This window comes from Acipenser ruthenus, chromosome 30 (genome assembly GCF_902713425.1).
Source record: "Acipenser ruthenus chromosome 30, fAciRut3.2 maternal haplotype, whole genome shotgun sequence".
NCBI classification, from domain to species: domain Eukaryota; kingdom Metazoa; phylum Chordata; class Actinopteri; order Acipenseriformes; family Acipenseridae; genus Acipenser; species Acipenser ruthenus.
This window is the reverse complement of record NC_081218.1, coordinates 9,641,871-9,661,906: the sequence shown is the minus strand read 5'-3', so window position 1 is coordinate 9,661,906 and position 20,036 is coordinate 9,641,871. Positions and strand designations below refer to the sequence as shown.

Here is a 20,036-nt window from a genome sequence, read left to right as displayed (position 1 = left end):
GTCTGCCTGCAGGCGCTCAGCACTCTGTATACAAAAAAGCGCCGAGAGGGCCGTGTGAAGTGATCTGGGCACGGAGCCAAACAGAGCTGGGACAAAATGTACTCGTTAAATATAACAACAGCGACACAGCGCAGGTGGAAGTGGCCGGGCTGAGTTAGAAAGAGGGGAAACCGCAGGCAGATACAGCGCAGCCGTTTAGCATTTTATTCAGATTCTTTGAATTGGGAGGAGGGTTTTTTAAGGTGGTTGTGTGGGTTTTTTTAATGTGTGTGCGTTGTCATTTACAAGAAGGCTCCAGGGTTCACAGGAGGTGAAATACACAGGAATTAACAGTGACACGATTTCTAGCGACCGATAAAATCAGACTTTACGGCTGCTAAACACTATTTACGGCGGTATTATGGGGGTTTGCACCATATCCTTACATCACTCCCTAAATGCTTAAACGCTAGTGGTGAGGAAGATTTAAGCGACCTTTCTGTGATGAACGCATTACTGTTCATGTTAGTGAAGGTTAGGGTGAGGGTGTAGCCCCTTATTTCAAACAAACATGTCACGAAGTAAGAGTACGCCAAACTGTGTGAGCTCCACAAGCGCCTTGTTCTCTGTGTGTGAACCCCAATGGAGCACATCTGGTCCCTGATAAGGAAGCCCTTTGACGGCTTTGACGTCAAGGCCGAGTTTGCTTTGACTGAGAGAGACCTTGGGCTGTAGTTAATACCAGTGTAGCCATCAAATAGACATTCACCAATGTGTGTTCAAGGTTCGTTAGGGCGGGAAGCTCCAGGATTCATTTGTTACATTGTTATTTATTCCTTTGTTGGTAACCAGGTCCTTTGTTAATTTCCTTGTCGATTAATCAAGACATTTCCTTGTTATGACAAAGCAATGGAAATATAAATTGCGCCTCAAAAGTGGAAGCGCTGCCAAAAAATGATGACGCTATTAGAACATCATAGTTCGCGTTCCCACCACAGACAGAATGAATCAGTCTGCCTTCTGACTGGAAGCTGGCTGTTTTTGCATGGACCGTGTCCTGGGCAGCTGGGTGTACAACTCCAATGCGTCTTGTCAGAAATGTTCTGTCTGCATGCGTTGTTTCTGTAATAGTGGTAGACTTGGCGCCGACATCAGGATCGGTTCTGAACTGACTCTGGTTGTATGTTCTTAAAATAGGCCTACATGCATTGAACGATAATACAATATAATAGTCTTGTTATATTTTGCAGGATATTGTAGCGCGAAACAATCCCCTCGTACACTTCCAGGTCAATTCATGTAAAAGTAGGCTATGCAGCGGTGAGTATATCACAGCCTTCCCTTTACGCTTCACACGCCGCCCGATTGAAATCGCATGGAGGGACGCACAATTTGTGATTTTTCCCTGATGTTTGACCTGCCCTGGATGCATAAAGTACAGCGGCAATGAGGCAAATCAATGTCAATAGGCGAAAACATAAGGCTATGACAGTATTATCTACAATGCTAGCTAGATGGCGGCGTGATCGTGAAACACACATATGACTAGAGACATGCATATATTCTCTGTATTAACACACACACACACACACACACACACACACACACACTCTCTCTCTCTCTCTCTCTCTCTCTCTCTCTCTCTCTCTCTCTCTCTCTCTCTCTCTCTCTCTCTCAATTCAATTCAATTTTCAATTCAATGGTGCTTTATTGGCATGACTTACAACAGCAGGTGTTGCCAAAGCAATTAAACAATACATACATGTAAATATACAATGCACCATGAATACACATATATATATATATATATATATATATATATATATATATATATATATATATATATATATATATATATATATATATATATATATATAACAAATTGATTTATAAAGTACAGTAAAAAAAAAAAACAAACAAACAAACATATCACTACTAACAATAAACATGTATTAGGACAATAAGTATTTACATAATACATACATGCCTACATACACAACAACATACATACTGTATATACATAAGTGTGTGTGTCTCTGTGCAGAGCTCTCATTGTGTGTCCCTCAGTCCCAGGCTGTGGTCACTGAGCCTGTACTTGGTCAGGATCTGTCTCTGCTTTGTATCTCTGACAGTAGAGAGATACTCTGCCAGAGTGTAATCTCTTTTCAGGGCCCGATAACAATCCAGTTTATTTTGAGATTTTGTTTCTGTGTCCCAATGTTTCAGATAGCAGTTTTTGGTTAGTTTTATAATTTGGTTAACTCTGATTGGGGGCTGGTAAGCAGTGCTGACCTGAAGCTGGTTTGTTTTAGTATTATTAGTTGGGTTCAGTGCAGTGAGCTTCAGGGCCAGCTGGCTCAGAGGACTCTTTTCAGGGCTGAGCTCTTGGGTTTGCATGGCCTAATACTGGGAGTCTGATTCACTTTTCTTTAGGTGCATCCAAAACTTTAGTGCTCTTTTCTTTATAAGGGCAACAGTGTGGAGTAATGGTTAGGGCTCTGGACTCTTGACCAGAGGGTCGTGGGTTCAATCCTCGTGGAGGACACTGCTGCTGTACCCTTGAGCAAGGTACTTTACCCAGATTGCTCCAGTAAAAACCCAGCTGTATAAATGGGTAATTGTATGTAAAAATAATGTGTAAAAAAAATAATGTAATTAAATGTAAAAAATAATGTGATATCTTGTAACAATTGTAAGTCGCCCTGGATAAGGGCGTCTGCTAAGAAATAATTAATAATAATAATAATAATAATAATATATTTATGAGTGTTGGGTAACGGCCTAATTCTGCCCTGCATGCATGATTTGGTGTTTTTCTTTGCACCTGTCGGATGTTTTTGTAGAGTTCAGCATGCAGGGTTTCGATTGGGTGTTTGTCCCATTTAGTGTAGTCCTGTGACTGAGTGGACCCCATATCTCACTACGATACAGCGCAATGGGCTGGATGACACTGTCGATTAATTTTAGCCATATTTTGATCGGAATATTTATTTTATAGAATCTTCTTTTGATGGCATAGAAAGCTCTTCTGGCTTTTTCCTTTAGTGCATTCACTGCTAGGTTAAAGCTCCCTGACGCACTGATGGTCAGGCCCAGGTACGTGTAGTCTGAGGTGTGTTCTAGTGTAGTGTTGTTTAGGGTGAAGTGGTATCTGTTTCCCTGAGTTCTGGCCTTTTTTTGAAAAATCATTATTTTAGGGTCTTTTTAAAATTTACTGCCAGGGCCCAGGTCTGACAGTACTGCTCCAGCAGTGCCAGGTTCCGCTGCAGCCCCTGCTCTGTGGGCGACAGCAGGACCAGGTCATCTGCATAGAGCAGGAACTTGACTTCTGTGTCGTGAAGAGTAAGGCCGGGGTCTGCAGACTGCTCCAACATCGTAGCCAACTCGTTAATATAAATATTGAACAGTGTTGGACTCAGACTGCAGCCCTGCCTCACCCCCTGCCCCTGAGTGAAAAAATCAGTTATTTTGTTTCCAATTTTGAATTTTGACTTGTTTTCTGTGTACATTGATTTTATTATATCATAGATTTTACCCCCTACACCACTTTGAAGAATTCTGTAATATAAACCTTCATGCCAAATAGAATCAAATGCTTTTTTAAAGTCAATGAAGCAGGCGAAAATTTTACGTGTACGTGTTTGTTTATTAGGGTGTGTAGGGTGTAAATATGATCTGTTGTGCGGTGATTTGGTAGGAATCCAATTTGACTCTTACTCAGGACAGTGTTCGGTAAGGAAGGCCAGTATCCGGGCGTTAATGATACTGCAGAACACCTTCCCCAGGTTACTGCTCTCTCTCTCTCTCTCTCTCTCTCTCACACACACAATGTATTCCATTGGTTTGTATACAATGTCCGTGCCAATATCTTTTGAAAACAAGACCTGACAGCCCCATAAGCATTGTACTTTTTAACTATTAGACTAAATATTTATAGAATACAGTGTGTGTGTGTGTGTGTGTGTGTATTAATAGAGTGTGTGTGTGTCTGTCTCTAGTCATATGACTGAACGCGGTGAAATCATTGGTTGCTGACTTTGAGACTTGCGAATGGGTAATAACGCACCCGATGCGAGTGAATCATTTTTAAACTTTGTGATCGATCAACCGATCCTATAAAATCGCATCGCAAAGCACAACTGACTGCCCTATGCGACTGAAAAATCGCGTCGCTAGTACTGATCCCATTGGACAGTGTGTCCAGCCATTCACACACTCACTCGCACTGACTCGTACAGCCGCGGCTCTCAGACTAAACGAGGAATGCGTTGCCAGGAAGGGAACGCAGAACAGAACATCCTGTACACCTCGGATCAAAACAAGCACACGTAGGAGCGCTGAGGCTGTGGGAAGCCTGCTCCACTGAGTCTTCATTCACTGCCTAAAAATAGCTCCCGCTTTCTGAGCAAAAAAAATGTGCTGCGTTTATTTGATTTCTTTTTCCTGATTATCTCGAAGACACAGAATAACAGATTCGGTGTTTGCATTGCCTGTTTTTTTTTTCATTTTAGATTACTAGGATGATTCAGTCTAAAAAGCCACAGAAAAGTAACACAAGATCATTTGATTTATTTTTATTGGACTGAACACCTTCGGCAAGGCTCCTTTTTCAACAGAGCTAAACGACAGCGAGAGAAACCGAGAGGACCTGTGTTATAAAATATTTAAACAACGACAGATTAACACAACAAGACGATACAGGGTTCGTAATTAAAACCACGAATCTAGATAGATAGATTGAGCTAGTCAGATAGATAGAAATGTTGTTGGTACAGAATGAAAATAATGCACATTTTTGTCCTTTTCTGGAAAAACAAACACAGATAAACCAACAAATGAATCAATCAACTGATGAATGAATCAGTTACGTAATCAATGGAAGTTCTATTTCTTGAGGTAGTCGCGCTCTGAGTCCTGAGGGTTGTTATTTCTATTCAGCGCGGCTCTCAGCGCCGGCGGGGTGTCGCTCATCGGCTCCTCTGCGAGCAGGAGTGTCAGCAGCTGCCTGATGGTCTCCGCTCTGCTGGCGCGGACGCTGCGGGACCCCTGCCCATCCCAGACGGGGTCTGCGCTGGAGATGTCGCGCCGGCCGGCTGTGTGCACCTCTCCCATGGCGCTGGACAGCCAGATCAGGCGCTTCAGACTCTGCATGGCTCTCCCTTTGTCGTGCATGAACTGGTGTTCAGTCACTGCTCGTTTACTGAAGGGAAACACAGGTGCGCAAATTGAGCAGGGATGCGGGGAAAACAAAGCATATATGTAATGATAATGCACATAACTACACTGTACAGGTTTACCCCGATAAATGTGCGTGGTAGTTTATGCAATCTTATCTCTAGCCCTGAATCTGACAGCATGCTTGAGATGCTTTCTCAGAGACAGCAGTTTATATTTTATAATTTACAGTCTGGAATCGCCATCTCGCCCTGTTTTGTACACTTTCCTGTCACCAGGGGGCAGAACGCAGAGGAAGGTGACAATTGTGAGGAGAGCTTTCCTCAATGAAATGCCCAGAACGATCAACCAGGGAGCTTGAGACATGCTTACGCCATTTGGTGCCGTGCATTCTCAGATGGTGCCGTGCATTCTCAAATGGTGCCGTGCATTCTCAAATGGTGCCGTGCATTCTCAAATGGTGCCGTGCATTCTCAAATGGAGCTGTGCATTCTCAAATGGTGCAGTGCATTCTCAAATGGAGCTGTGCATTCTCAAATGGAGCTGTGCATTCTCAAATGGTGCAGTGCATTCTCAAATGGAGCAGTGCATTCTCAAATGGAGCTGTGCATTCTCAAATGGTGCAGTGCATTCTCTATCACGAGCCAGAGAACAGCTTGTTCAGAACATGCTTATAGTACAGGTACTTGTACTTCAACTTATTACCCACATTTAAAACCTTCCCTGGATTATTGAGCCCCCTCTAGTTGAATCTAGTGGGTACTACACACACATAGACATGCGTCTTTTTACAGCTTCAATTACTCAAAGCAACAGACTAATAGCCCGGGGTTTCAAACGTTTAAAAATACGAATATAGGATGCATTAAAATCATTTAAATTGGTGTCTACTAGTATATAGCATTGCCACTGCAATGGTTAGGCACTTCGAAGCTAGCTATGGTTTATGATGAGGATCAAGTTGCTCCAGAGTTGAACTGCGGCAGAACATTGACTCTTTGGCCCTTTTGATCAAGGCTGTTTGCTGAAGGTACCCGAAATGAAACTGCTATTAAAAAACAATTTTGCTGGACTGCAGAGTCCTGACAGCCCTTACGGAATGAAAATATATTTAAATATATTGAGAAATATAATGTCATAAATTAATGAATATATTTCAATATATTGAAGATTACAAAATGTATTATAGAATATATGTATTGTAGAATATATATATATATATCATACTCTTAATATTTGTTTTTTTTACGTGAATACTTTTAAAGTAGTTAGTAGTTATACAAATGCAAAATAAATAAACATTCAAGAATATTCAAAACCTTAAGAGTAAAATGACAATATATTGTACGTCGATATCTTTACAAAATATATTTTCCTTCCATGAGGGAATACAGGTGGAAAGCAGCGCTGTGGTTCTCACATGCTGCTCTGCTAACTCACTTTTCCACTTCCTGGGATTTTGCAAATGCTGTAAGAGCGATGATCATGACCACCAAAGCTGGGAATGATCTTTGGGAAAGAAACATTTCTGTGTTCGGATGAGGCTGTAAAGAAAAAAAAAAAAAAAAAGATTTATTAACTGTTGCTGGTTTGTTTATTTTGTCAGAACAAAGGTGTGTTGGGTTTGAACCTGCAACCTTCTACACATAAGAAACGCGCAACCCCCCTTCCCTATGTGCTGTGTATCTTAGCTACAGCTAAGAATATTCAAGTGCTTCATAATGCTGGCTATTAATAGATCTATGAGCATAATCAATTGTGTAGGCAAAACACCCTTCAAGTTCAATAGACCCCATTATCCCATATATTTCTACTGCTTTATTTATCATTAAGTTTTTCAACAGATACATGCTCTGCATAAATAAAGTCAATTAAAAAAAAAAACTATGAAAAACCCTAAGCAGGCTAATTAGTGCATTGCAAACAGTGCCACCCGGTGTTGAATGCTATAATTACAACAAGGATGTTACAGGGAAAATCTAACTGCAGCTGCCAGCATACTGCTACAACACAAGGTAACACAAAATAAATGAATATAAACATAACATGCTGACACACTACTGAGTGCAGCTGCTTAGGCGCCCCTTCGTGATCTGCAAGATGATCGAATTCCAGGGTTAAAGAAGCTGTGTGAGATTGCAATAGAGGAAGATTTCTACATGCGCACATGAAATATTCTTTAGGGAATCAAATCCAGCCCTTAGTTATTAACTGAGATAAACTCATTTGAAAATCACCACTTGACTTTAAAGCTATTAGTCTGTTAAAATGTCCCCACAGTAAAAGCATGGTAAAGCCCTGGGAGGTATAGTTAATTATAGTTATGGTAAATGCATAGTATAACCATTGGTCAAGCATGGGTAAAACATTTATTTTTTGTAAAACAAATTTACTGTGGTAAGCTTTTATAAGGGAGTAAAATCCAATTTATTGGAATTTTACAAAAAAAAAAAAACACATTTTATTACAAATATATAGCAAATCAATGAATTAACCTGCGTTCTTACTAATAATTACTTCAGATCTTGAATTAGTTCCAGCACTTTAATCTGTGTATGTATTTTACAATACTAAGTTCAACTATTATTCACAGTGTTCCATGTGTATGCTGCATGGTTCAAAGCATGCTAAGGTCTATTGGCTGGTATTGTACATAGCAATGAAGTATATAGTGCTACAGAAATTATTCACGTAGTAATATATATACAAGTAGAATTTCATCAGGATAAAAGATCTGGACAGTAGATCACAGGACATGCAGCTGCACACAAAGCTATAACAACATTACATGAGAGTCAATTAGAGTTCATACAACTGTAACATATTGTTATTCATTTAGCAATGTCTAATGTTGCTGCATCAATCAAGTATCACTGAATTACAATTATACTTACAGAAGACACAGACAAAAATAGAGTCTTTTAGTGAAAATGAAAATGAAATGACAATGTGTGGTGCTCCTGTACCTCACAGTGCAGATATGCAGGAGGAAGCAGCCCAGTCCAGTTGGCTCAGTCTGGATAGGACAGCACAGCCACACCACAGTCCCTCTGAGAGCGCAGATGAGACGGGGATCAGTTTCAGAGCCTTTATACCCAGCCTGCAAGCCACTGAACAATAGCTCAGTGCTGCCCCACTCTCCTGAAGACCTTACAGGGCAGCCCCTGCGTCACTAATCTGCTTGGGGCGCGTGAATAACCCTGCAATGCAAATACAAATACTTACCAGCAAGGGAGTCCGAAAAATGAGTGGATACACGTTGGATTTTGTTTTGTGTTGCTAGATACACAGACACACACTCTCTCTTTCTCACACACACACACACACACACACACACACACACACACACACAGACAGACACACACACACACACACACACACAGACAGACACACACACACACACACACACACACACACACACACACGTTTGCAGTCCTATATTTGTAGGGACTTCTCATTGACTCTCACTATATCTTTATTTACTAACTCCAGTCAGACAAAACTCCACACAGGATGAAAGTCGACAACAAACTAAATATTTTGGCAATTTATTTTTTTTTATTTTGTGAAGGCATGTTTAGTTCTTTAAAACGTGTTTTACAAAGTCGGGACGTCCCCACAACATCGTTTTTTCGGGAGTTACTATCTTTATGGGGACATTTTCTCAAATTTTGTCTGCACATTGATAGTAATACCTGCCCAGACACACACACACACACACAACACAACACAAATGTACATGGTATGCTTTTACCTAACCTTTTTATTTTCTAGTGTAGTTATGTTTCATGTAATTGCTATAGCTCAAGCAGTTTGGTATGTAAATCCTTGGAGATGCAGGAGCTCCTTATCATGGATTTCCTATATCCTCTGATATACAGCATATACAGTACTTGTGCATGACACACAAATCCTAAGAAGAAATAAACCCATATCAAAGGTTTCTGTGATGTTGATTTCCATTAGACACTTTCCTTTATGGTGATTCATTATTTTTGCACCTGCATGATAAAAAGCTGTGTCATAACATTAATGTTGTTTTGTTCTCATTTAATAAACAGCTCTGCTAATATAATTGCATGCAGTCGGCGATGTTACTTTGTGTTTCCGTAATGTCCGCTGTGCAGCTTGTCTGGAATCTGAAGCAGGAGGGAGCAGGTCATTAGTGCCAGCCCTTGCACAGCTGGTAGGCAAGGATCCCAGTCTGAGGTCTGCAGGAATGCCCTTGCTGTACCTGCTCTGCAGCCCTGCTGGATTTAAAAAACACCCAATAACGTTGTCTGAAGATGTTTCTTATTCATTTTAGAAGTTTAATTATTAATAATAATAATAATAATAATAATAATAATAATAATAATAATAATAATAATAATACTGTTTGTATAACACCATGTACAGTGCTTGACTCCCCAGTGGGTTTTCTGCATTGCCACACAGCTCCTTCCTCTTCATGTCACAGTGTGCTGGTTTCCTGGGCGCTCAGGGAGTCTCCTGAGAGCATCCTCTCCGAAGGGGCTCAGCACTCTGCCAGTCTGCTTAACAACCGCTGCCATCCTTAATGATCCGACTGCCGCAAGATTTCCTGGAAAGCATCTTAAACGCCTGGGCTGCAAAGAAAAAAACAACAGCCTTAGCGCTAACCCCCCAATTAGGGCAACGAGTAGTGCTGGGTGCTGGTTGCTGGCGCACAGTGTGATTGTTGTGGTGCATTCTCTCCCTGCACTACCACATGAAGTGGGAGTCAGAGTCAGAAACAGAGAGCATTACTCAATGCACAACCCCGTCACGCATTCTCTGAGTCCTGTGCTGAAACAACCTGGCAACATACTGAGCTGCACAGTGCTGTTCTGCTATAGGTAACTCACAGACTATAACTCAGTGCACAGCGCTGTTCTGCTATAGGTAACTCACAGACTATAACTCAATGCGGAGTGCTGTTCTGCTATAGGTAACTCACAGACTATAACTCAATGCGCAGTGCTGTTCTGCTATAGGTAACTCACAGACTATAACTCAATGCACAGTGCTGTTCTGCTATAGGTAACTCACAGACGATAACTCAATGCACAGTGCTGTTCTGCTATAGGTAACTCACAGACTATAACTCAATGCACAGCGCTGTTCTGCTATAGGTAACTCACAGACTATAACTCAATGCGCAGTGCTGTTCTGCTATAGGTAACTCACAGACTATAACTCAATGCGCAGTGCTGTTCTGCTATAGGTAACTCACAGACTATAACTCAATGCGCAGTGCTGTTCTGCTATAGGTAACTCACAGAGCCAGAATGGAAGCTCTTTTACACAGCAGACTAGTAAGGACGTCCACTCAGAACTCCAAATCCATAATATTCAAACACAAAACACACACACACACACTCACACACACATACATACAGACATACATACATACATACACACATACACATACATACACACACTCACACTCACACATACAGACACACATACATACACACACTAACATACAGACACACACACATACAGACACACACATGCACTCACAGACACAGACACTCACACATACACACACACACGCAGGCACACTCACTCACACACATGCAGACACACTCACTCACACACTCACACACACACACTCACACATACACACACACACGCAGACACACTCACTCACACACACACACACACACACACACAGCCCAGTGGGTTGAGTTACATTGCTTGTTTTCAGTATGCTTTGCATGTGAGACAAAAGTGTGATTAAAATTCAACAGCACTGGAAATTGACCCTGGCCATGTAAAAATGTTCTGGCTGTTTAGTGTGCTTGTTTCGGCTCCTGGTAGTCCTAATAGCAGTCTTCCATGGAAATTGTTTTGTAATCTTCTGAGCACAGAAAGATGTGTGACTTAGCATGTGTGAGGCGGTGACAATTGACCTGTACTGAGCATGTGCAATAACACCTTGTAGAGGTACATTATCACTTAGTAATGGACCTGGAATCAGATGCAAATATCATATTGTTACAGGAACTGTGTGCTGAAAAACAATCCCAACAGTGGATCAAACCTGGGTTGATGCTGTGTGAGTGCAGGATTATACCCGGCATGGGGATCCCTATACCCATTAAACATGCATATTCTTTTCTGCAGTGGTTTGGAATGAGTATTTTGCTGTGATTCAGCTGCCATTACAGATTTGACCAATGTGCCTGAAATTATATCACAAAGGCCATTATACAAATATTCAAACACATTCAATAGGGTTAAAATAATAAAAAAGAGCAATTGTTTTTTGATTTAACATTTTTTAATCAGTCATATTTGTGATATTTTGTTATCTACATTGTGTATTTTTGCATGTAATATCCCTTATTAAGTTTACTTTACCACAGTAATTTAGCAGTTTTGCCATGAATATCTACTGTGCATTTTACCATAGTTTACCCTGTCTCTGCCATGTTTCTTAATGTGCTTCACCATACCTCCCTGTTATTTACAATGCTTACCTATACTTGTACCTACTTCCACTGTGCTTTATCACACTTGCAATGCTTTCACGTAACGAAGGAGAAACTTACTATACATCATGAATGTACATACATTAAATATAAATATCGGGTTGCTAAAATGGATTACAATTATTTTTTGAGCCATGGCTCACTTTTGTTAAGAAAAAAAACGCATTAAACTTATTTTGAGCCGATTCTGTTGCCTAATTAACTCAGAAAAAGCTGTTCATTACAAAACCATGTCACTTGTTTTTCCCTTGAGCCTGATTCTGTTTCGCTTCATTTTTATTTCAAACATACGTGACAAATAACGTGAATTACTCATCGCTGATCCTAATTGCATTTCTTTCTAGCAGTCGCGTAGTTTATCGTTGTGCTTTTTGCTATTTTCATTCGTTTAACAGAGCTGTCCTGACACCGATTTTCCATAATACCCAGTAGTCTGATACAGCAAGTCCAGCATTTAAAATGTCTTTGATTTGTACTAGCAAAGAAAGAAATATCTTAAACCCAGTCTTTAATTAGTAGTTTTATTAGGATGCAGGGACATCTTAACAACAACTAATTAACATTTAAAAGGAAGGTAGAGATTTGGAAAATAAAAACAAAAAAGTAAAGCCCTAATGATTTGTAAACAACCTATTCAGAATCCGGTTGAAGCGTGCCGCGCGTATCTTCTCTGCGTGATGACGCAGTGTCCTGGCGTGGTATAAGTAGTCGTTTCCAGGCGCCATTTCGTGTTTCCAGAGTGAGAAGGAAGGAAGAGGGGAGAAAGGGTTGAAATAACAGTTAAACTAACACATACACACAAGCGGAACAGCTCGGTAAGAATACACGACCTTGTCTTTCAAAGTTGAGCATTTGTTAAGTGAATTGTAGGTGTACCGGTTTTGCCAGTGTTAAGATTGATTTTTTTATTTTCTGCCGTTTGGGTTTCCCGCATTGTTCTTGTCCCTCGGTAGGAGTGCGGCAGCCATTTTCTTTAAGCCATTCAAACATGTAATACGTGGACAACTTTTAAAGAATTCCAACTTGATTTGTTGTCTTCGGTGCCTTTTTAAGTGTGAGTTTTATGAAGGGAGTAGTCTAAACGGGTAAGAATGGAACCGCAACGTGTTACATTTAATATAAAATGCTTTTCGTGTTCCTTGTCTGCAATAGCAGCGTCCGCCATTTTTAACGAACAGAGACGCCGCGGCCTCCTCGTGCTAGATCAAGCACGGATTTTAATTGTAACGTGTCTTGTATTTGTAATTTTCTTTTGGAAAAAAAAAATCTATATTGATTAGAGTTTTTATGTAGTTCTGAAACTAGACAAGAGAGTACATTTACCGTTCCATTCTCCTGGCTTCGTTTTTATGGATTAATGCAGCAGCTACTGCTTAAAATGGCTGCTAGGAAATATGTATAATATGACATTGCAGTATTAAACACATTCGACATAGTGTGTGGTGCTTTACCCTCCCTTGTGTAATGCTGTACTACAGTGCTACGCATCATTTAACTCTGTTGAAGGGATTATAAATGGTTAAACATCAAACAAGAATTCATTTTACAATCTGCCTCGCCTCTGCATAAAAGCTGTACCCTAAATCTGTTGGTGCATCAAGGACCGTGAATGAATGTGTTAACTTGCCTCCAGGAGGGGGACATGCAGAGGACCACCGCACAGCACTGAATTTCCTTTGTGATGCAGCGTTTGATCCAAATGTCTGTGTACCGAAGTCTAACTTTAATGTCTTCATATTGCCCCCTTTTATTCCTTGTAGTGTTGCAGTAAAATTGCATTTAACACTAAAGTATAAACTTCAGTTTAGGCTGATGCATTTGTTTTGTGATGCAAGTCTAAAACACCAAATGAGACAGTAAGTTAGGTTAAATGTGATGGAATGTTTCCATGTGCTATGCATTTCCTTTTTGTACCCAGTTCTGCCTTTACAGTTCTCTGTGGGGCCCCAAACTGTTGTACATAATTTCTAATACAATCTGCTTGCAAAACCGACATCTGTTTCTATACTGACTCCTGGCTACCTGTTCTGGGGTGGAAAAGTGCAGTTTGGCATCTCAAATTAACAGAAGCCACTGCTATATTGTATGTTTTTAAAATAAATGAAAACCTAACAAAGTTCTGTCTTTTGCCAATCTTGTGTAATTATTTTGTTGCAACAATGTTATGTGTTTGATGGAAATGTATAATACATGAGAACTAAACCAAGCAAAATTCTTCTTTCAGTTTTTCTCCTACAAGTTTGTGGAGTAACAATTTTTGTTTAGAGAATTGATGCCAAGTGAAATGGGAGGTAATTACAAGACTTATTTTCATTTCTACAATGCATGTGAGAACAGTGCCCCTTTATGAAACGTTTGCTTTTGATGATAATCCATGCATCCACAGATACTGGTCTGGAACTGCTTGGGCAGTAGTTGTTTCAGCATTCCTCCTGTGGAATAGCAACTGTTCCAAGGGCTTTGTTATCCTATTTCTTTCAATGAGAATGAATACAAGCGTTTGCAACATACATTGCTTATTGAAAGTGGAAACCTATTGCATGTTCTAGTCCTAAAATACATACCGCCAACAATCAGAATTGATATATTTCTATATGTATTTAAGAAATGCTGAGAAATTTATAAAAGCTAACTGGATTTTGGTGGCCAGACCCCTCTGTAGATAGCAGTTGATGCTGTTCCAGATTTTAAGCTATTCTGTAAATGCTTGATAATTTGCAAGTCACAGGTGTCCCTATTCAGTTTCAGTAGTGTTTCTTCTTTCTTACTTTCTTTAGATCCGGCCATGCATCGAGACTCTTGTCCCTTGGACTGCAAGGTCTATGTTGGCAACCTGGGTAACAATGGTAATAAAACAGAGCTGGAGCGCTCCTTTGGGTATTACGGCCCTCTGCGCAGCGTGTGGGTGGCCAGAAACCCACCCGGCTTTGCTTTTGTGGAGTTTGAAGATCCCCGTGATGCTGCTGATGCCGTTAGAGAGCTGGATGGAAGGTATACATACACCTGTTTGCATTGTTCTTATGCACTTGCCAATTGATGTAAAGCTACAATTGGAGGGGAAAGGATATTTGTATCATGTCAATAGGTCCTGCTTGATAGAAGTAACTTTAGTATACTTGGGAAAGGTAATTAGTTTCACCTGCAGTTTCATTAAACATTTAAAATACACCAAAACATTTATTGGCTGCACAATTGTTCTGAAAGATTTGGGGGTGGGGGGGGAACTAATGCCATCTGATCCAAACTTTCAGATTTAGTTTTTTAGCCAGGATGCTTTCAGTAATATGGGGTGCTGATATTCAGCTTTTAAAAACCTAAGTCAGCCCTTGATGTATGCAGAGCAGATTACATCAGAACTAACCATTGTTTTACTAGTTTCTTCAGAACACTACTGTTAATTCAAGCATTTGGAACAATCATTTAAATGAACAAGTGTTCATAAATAAGCAATTTGCTTGAACAGCTGTTGTCTGGAAACAGGGAAATTACTATTGCTGTGTGACCCATGCGGTGGTTTTTAGTTCTCAACGTGAACCCTGTAATGCTTTCACGCAGGACCCTGTGCGGATGCAGGGTAAGGGTAGAGCTCTCCAATGGGGAGAAGCGCACCCGCAACAGGGGCCCGCCCCCGTCTTGGAGCAGGCGTCCACGCGATGACAATCGGAGGAGGAGCCCGCCAGCACGACGCAGGTACTTCACAAAGACAGCAGCTAGCTGCTATAGGCATTACCCAGAGCAATGTAGCTTTAGAAACCAGACTGTAAAGTATTGATCATTGTAGTAAAGTACAATTCATCTAGTTTTGAGCATAATTTTAATCCCAGGTGCTGAGTGTAAAGGCCCAAATGGCTTTTAAACCCTCTGCATACAGAGAAGCCACCCTTAAATAAGGCTTTACACACCTTTGGCCATTTATAATTTAGTGTGTAAGGAACTAGTCTGACGCCTGATCTTTTTACTTGTTCTAAAAAATTTATTTAGAAAGTCAAACATGGTAACCCCCTGAGTTTACCTTTTATTTCATTTATGGGAACATTTCAAATGCTATCAGGTTTAATATGCAATTCATCTTCATTGTCATTTGTTCTTAGTCATTTAACATAAACCAAGCCAATGTGCTTTTTAGCTTAGATGCAGGTTCTAGAAAGTTGGGTGGGGGGTGTGGGGATGACATTTAACTAGTGGGGTTTACTACCTGTCATGGTGGCATAGGGCTGGGCAGTTCTGTTTTGCTAAGCTTTTTAAAAAAACAAAAAAAAACAGCTTGTTTTAATGGCTCAATTCAGACTTGCCATAAATTCTACCCTGGCCTAAAATCCAAAATGCACCAAATGGATGGCTAGCACAGTGGTTCTCAAGATGATGCAGGGACAGGTTAGGAAGCTTTGAAGTTCAAGTTTACAAACCCTGAATTTATTCTACTCAGCTGTTCCTCACACCTTCCCTGTACACTATTTAGTAGTGGTTGAAAGATCAGTTTGAGAAGGGATTTCATACATACCAACTGTAGTTAGTCAGCATTTATGGGGTGGTTCATACTTAGCCAGAAACTAGTATGTACATTATTCTTTCTTAAATGGTTACACTTTTGGTTTGACTAGGTGCAACAGAGAAATGCTGTGCTAGCTTTTTCATTATATGGCTGATGGTGAAATCCAAGATTTAGCAAATGTAACTACCAAGCTGGTGATTTCTCACATTAATGCCCAGTCCTATTTCTAGTTTTTTGCATCAATTGATAAATGCTAGATTTGGTTTTAATGATAGCTTTTGTTTCATTTTTAAAGGTTGCTTTTTTATTTACCATCTCAATTAATAAAAATGAACCCCCGTTGCAGAGTCACCATCATGCCTCTTCTCACCACCCTCTGAGTCTGCATTAGCCAGTCAACTAGCCCTCTTTCAGCGTCATGTGACCACTGACCAGCGTGCCCCAATCAGCTTGGCTGGTGTCGTATCACATGACCCCAGGCATGGCCAGTCGTCAGGTTGCACCGCCCTTTGGTTCCTGAGCATGCTGTTTTCTGTCAGCCTTCTCTCCAACCTAAACCCAATCGGCAGCGGCCACCTCGACCGCCTACCACATATTCCTGACCAATCAGCTGTTTACTATTCCAAATGTCTACACAACAACCTACAGCAGCAGCCTTCGGCTAACCAATAAAAGCAGGAAAAATCCACAACCAACTAAACACAACACAACATTCGGCAAATTCTACCTGGCCGCCAGTCTGGCAACCTCGCCATTTCTAGCTTGTTGAAAACCAAAAGACTAGTAAGTTTTTCCTGCTTCTACAGTTTACTGCTGGTTACAATTAAAGGAGTAAGCTGCTTCATAAGGAAATCATTTTTATTTTATTTTCAATCAAGGGCTGGCTGTGCATAATTGAGTTTTAAAGGTCAATGGGATTCTAATTTTATTTGTTATAGATTGACATGCATGGCAATCCCCTGTCAATTTGAGCAGCTGTTTGCACCTTTCCTCAAAAGGGTGTGAACAGCTTGCAGGTTAGAAAATAGTATCTTCTATTTGTTCCAACTTTTGGGTTGGTATGATCCCATCACCTTTTAAACAAAAAGGGCAAACATTGAGCCTGTTAATGTTGCATAGAACCTGGGTAAGACAACTTTTCAAGTCCAGTTTTTCATTCTTTAAATCCCCCCCCCCCCCCCCCCCAAGTTTTAACTGTGTTAAGAGCATCGAACCACCAGGTTTCCATTAAGGGTTATTTTCGGTCCTATCCCTACCATTTTGAGCGCTTTATACTTGCAAGGGCTCACGCTAAACTACCATGTCCCAAGACAAATGTCCTTTTCCTACCAAATCCCACTTCAATTTTGTTGGAGCTGAAATGGCCTCAGCAGTTTGTTGAATGGGATCAGAAACTGGGATCTCCTGGCTTTTGGTCCTTTTTCTTTGGGGAACTGCATAATGCCTTGCTGACCCTTTTTTGTAATTTGTATCGTGTCTTTGGGGTAAAGAGATGTATCTGAAACCTCATGGACTGTGTTAATGGAGCGGGACACTAGTGTGGGCCCTGTCACTACACTTGGTGTTGTGCATGGTTTCCAACAGCTTGTCGGAACACTTGCACTAATGTTTTTAAAGTGCTAAACCGGAGAACTTTTGGAAACCCTGCAGTTGTAAAATATCCCCATAATCTGCTGTTCATTTTGAAATTAACTTGTAAATGTTTCTTTGCATAATCCCAGGTTCAATTGGGTTGAATAGGGTGGTGCTTCAAATCAGCCATTCTCCGGTGTTGGTGTGATATTAAATGTGCTCTTCTAACTTTATAGATCGCCTCGCAGGAGAAGCTTCAGCCGAAGCCGTAGCAGGTAATTTACTCTATAAATGCATGGATTGACTAGTGTTCATAGTCAATGTAATGGTAGATCTTTTAAACCACAAGGGCACTTTCTCATGCTGTGGGAATTGTGGATTAATTGCAGTATTTTTTGTTTAGGCAATTGTGGGTGTTATAATGGAGCTTAAGTCTTCAGCCGCATAGATGCAGGAACACGTGGGCATGTACACTGTTTACAGTTTTGTGGTCTGTCCTTTTCTACCAACTAAACTGGTGTAAATTTACTTTTATTTTGTTTTCTTTCTCAGGTCTCTTTCCAGAGATAGGAGGAGGGAGAGATCCTTGTCCAGAGAAAGGAACCATAAACCATCACGATCCTTTTCTAGATCTCGCAGGTATGTGTCCTGCATTAATGTAGACCCTCAATGAGATGTCTATTTCAAGAAGCTAAAGTTCATGATGGTGTGAAGTCAACACTTGTATGTTACAGATTTCTTAATTGCCAGAACAGTATCATTATGGTGACATGTCTTTGTAACCCCTGGGGGGGGGAATCAATCTTGGAATTTAATTGTTAAATGTGTTTTGACAGATTTTAGTAGGTTTTGTATCATTTTAATTTATTTTTTTTCTGTTTGTTTTCCAGCCGTTCCAGGTCCAATGAAAGGAAGTAGAGGAAGGAGTCGTGTGGACTTGTGTACAAATAGTCACCCCTTACTGAAATGTTTCACTTGTTAATGACTTCATGCTCTGTAGATGGAGTTCTGCTGTTTTTTTTAAATACATGTTTTAGCTGTTTAATTTGCGTTGTGAAACACAGGGTAACCAAGGACTTAAGTGGGAAGTCTGTATATAAATGCTTTGTGGAGATTTGAGCGTTGCTGTAACATAAGCAGGAAATGCTGTTAATAATGATCAGATAAGAATTGACATTGTGTTCAGACAACATTCTTTTTATATCTTGCACAAAATTAAATGTTTTTCCAAAGCTATCGTGTTTGTATAAGTTCTGTTAACATTCTCCGTTCCAAGGGTTTAAAAAAATAAACCCAACCCTCAAAGCTGTGGAGTGCACAGCTGCGAGGACAGTGTGAATGGAAGGCTACTTTACTATAGCAGGGTAAAAGCCACAGGGTGTTTATAAACACCGTCGCTTTTCTGGTGATCTGTACAGGGCCATGTAGCTTTTAAATGATGCTTTGTATCTAAATTTGTGGATCCATAACCGTTTGGGATTTGAAGATGTGTGTGACAAGTTAATCCTGGAGCGGAGTGTTGTAATGAATGAACAGGAATAGAAACGGATGCACTGACCACCAGAAATGAATTCCTAACAAATATTCGGTTAACATGTATTTTTTTTTTTTTTTTTTTTTTTTTTTTCCCTTTGCCGCTGTAGTGTTTAAAACGTAACCTGAACTTCAAGCACCTTTTTACATGTCTTTTGAAAGCCTGTTAAGGTGATGGATTTTGCTTTTAGAGCAGAGCAATGAAAATCTGCTTTGTAACTATTCAGCCTTTTTGTTTTGCTGTTTGTACTATTTGTAATGTTCTTTCAATTAAACTTTGGTTACAGAAAGTTGTCTCCTGATTTATAAAATGGGAATTACGTTTATTTAACTTTCTTTTTGGTTGGAAGGATTTCAGTTCACAATCCTTGCTCAAGTAGTGTCTAAAATGTATCTGTATAGCACCAAGGTCTTGTTTGTGTGCAAGGAGCTGGCTGCTGAACAGAGTGGAATGGTTCGTTTTAAAATGTACCTGTGCTATTGTTGGAAACAATAGACCTGAGGTATACATTTGTGAATTGCTGCCAAGGGCAGGGTGTTGATATGCCCCCACCCCTGGTTCTTGCAGTTCTATACAAGCATTCAACACTATTGATCTCATTTCGATTGATCGTCTTGAGCATCTAGTGTAATTTTTCAGGTTGTGTCCTGTCTTGGTTTCAGTCAAATCGGCTTCAATTTGTTGACTGAGACGCTTCTATTTTTATCTGAAGGGTGCATGTGGTGTCACTTCAGACTACCTGTCTTGCTGACATTAACAAGGGATGTCAACTTTTTGAAAGTTAAAC

The 20,036-nt window shown here is 40.3% G+C and overlaps 2 protein-coding genes across 3 annotated transcripts; one reads left to right on the top strand and one right to left on the bottom strand.

Moving 5' to 3' along the window:
- Positions 1 to 4,494: 4,494 nt before the first annotated feature.
- LOC117398101 (parathyroid hormone 4-like) lies at positions 4,495 to 9,396 on the bottom strand. The gene is made up of 4 exons (XM_033997074.3): positions 9,253 to 9,396; positions 8,121 to 8,354; positions 6,595 to 6,698; positions 4,495 to 5,179 (listed from the first exon to the last, which is right to left on the bottom strand). The coding sequence occupies exons 3-4, from the start codon at positions 6,678 to 6,680 to the stop codon at positions 4,864 to 4,866; spliced, it is 402 nt and encodes a 133-aa protein (XP_033852965.1). The 5' UTR covers positions 6,681 to 6,698; positions 8,121 to 8,354; positions 9,253 to 9,396; the 3' UTR covers positions 4,495 to 4,863.
- A 2,943-nt stretch (positions 9,397 to 12,339) lies between these two features.
- LOC117397212 (serine/arginine-rich splicing factor 3) lies at positions 12,340 to 19,538 on the top strand. 2 transcript variants are annotated; one of them, XM_059004742.1, is made up of 7 exons: positions 12,340 to 12,466; positions 13,876 to 13,942; positions 14,429 to 14,642; positions 15,207 to 15,341; positions 17,952 to 17,990; positions 18,268 to 18,354; positions 18,606 to 19,538. In XM_059004742.1, exons 2-7 carry the CDS (start codon positions 13,924 to 13,926, stop codon positions 18,631 to 18,633), a joined length of 522 nt encoding a protein of 173 aa, XP_058860725.1. In that variant the 5' UTR covers positions 12,340 to 12,466; positions 13,876 to 13,923; the 3' UTR covers positions 18,634 to 19,538. The 2 variants fall into 2 exon arrangements, with proteins under 2 accessions (XP_058860725.1, XP_058860726.1); XM_059004743.1 differs by lacking the exon at positions 13,876 to 13,942 and having other exon boundaries at positions 12,348 to 12,466.
- The last annotated feature ends 498 nt before the right edge of the window (positions 19,539 to 20,036 follow it).

Bases quoted from the DNA above. Each gene is read 5' to 3' on its own strand.
- LOC117397212 (XM_059004742.1), top strand. The intron at 14,643-15,206 runs GTATACATACAC...GCTTTCACGCAG, and splicing joins GTTAGAGAGCTGGATGGAAG to GACCCTGTGCGGATGCAGGG. The intron at 17,991-18,267 runs GTAATTTACTCT...TTTCTTTCTCAG, and splicing joins TTCAGCCGAAGCCGTAGCAG to GTCTCTTTCCAGAGATAGGA.
- LOC117398101 (XM_033997074.3), bottom strand. From the start codon at position 6,680: ATGTTTCTTTCCCAAAGATCATTCCCAGCTTTGGTGGTCATGATCATC. The intron at 5,180-6,594 runs GTGAGTTAGCAG...GTTTCCCTTCAG, and splicing joins AAATCCCAGGAAGTGGAAAA to TAAACGAGCAGTGACTGAAC.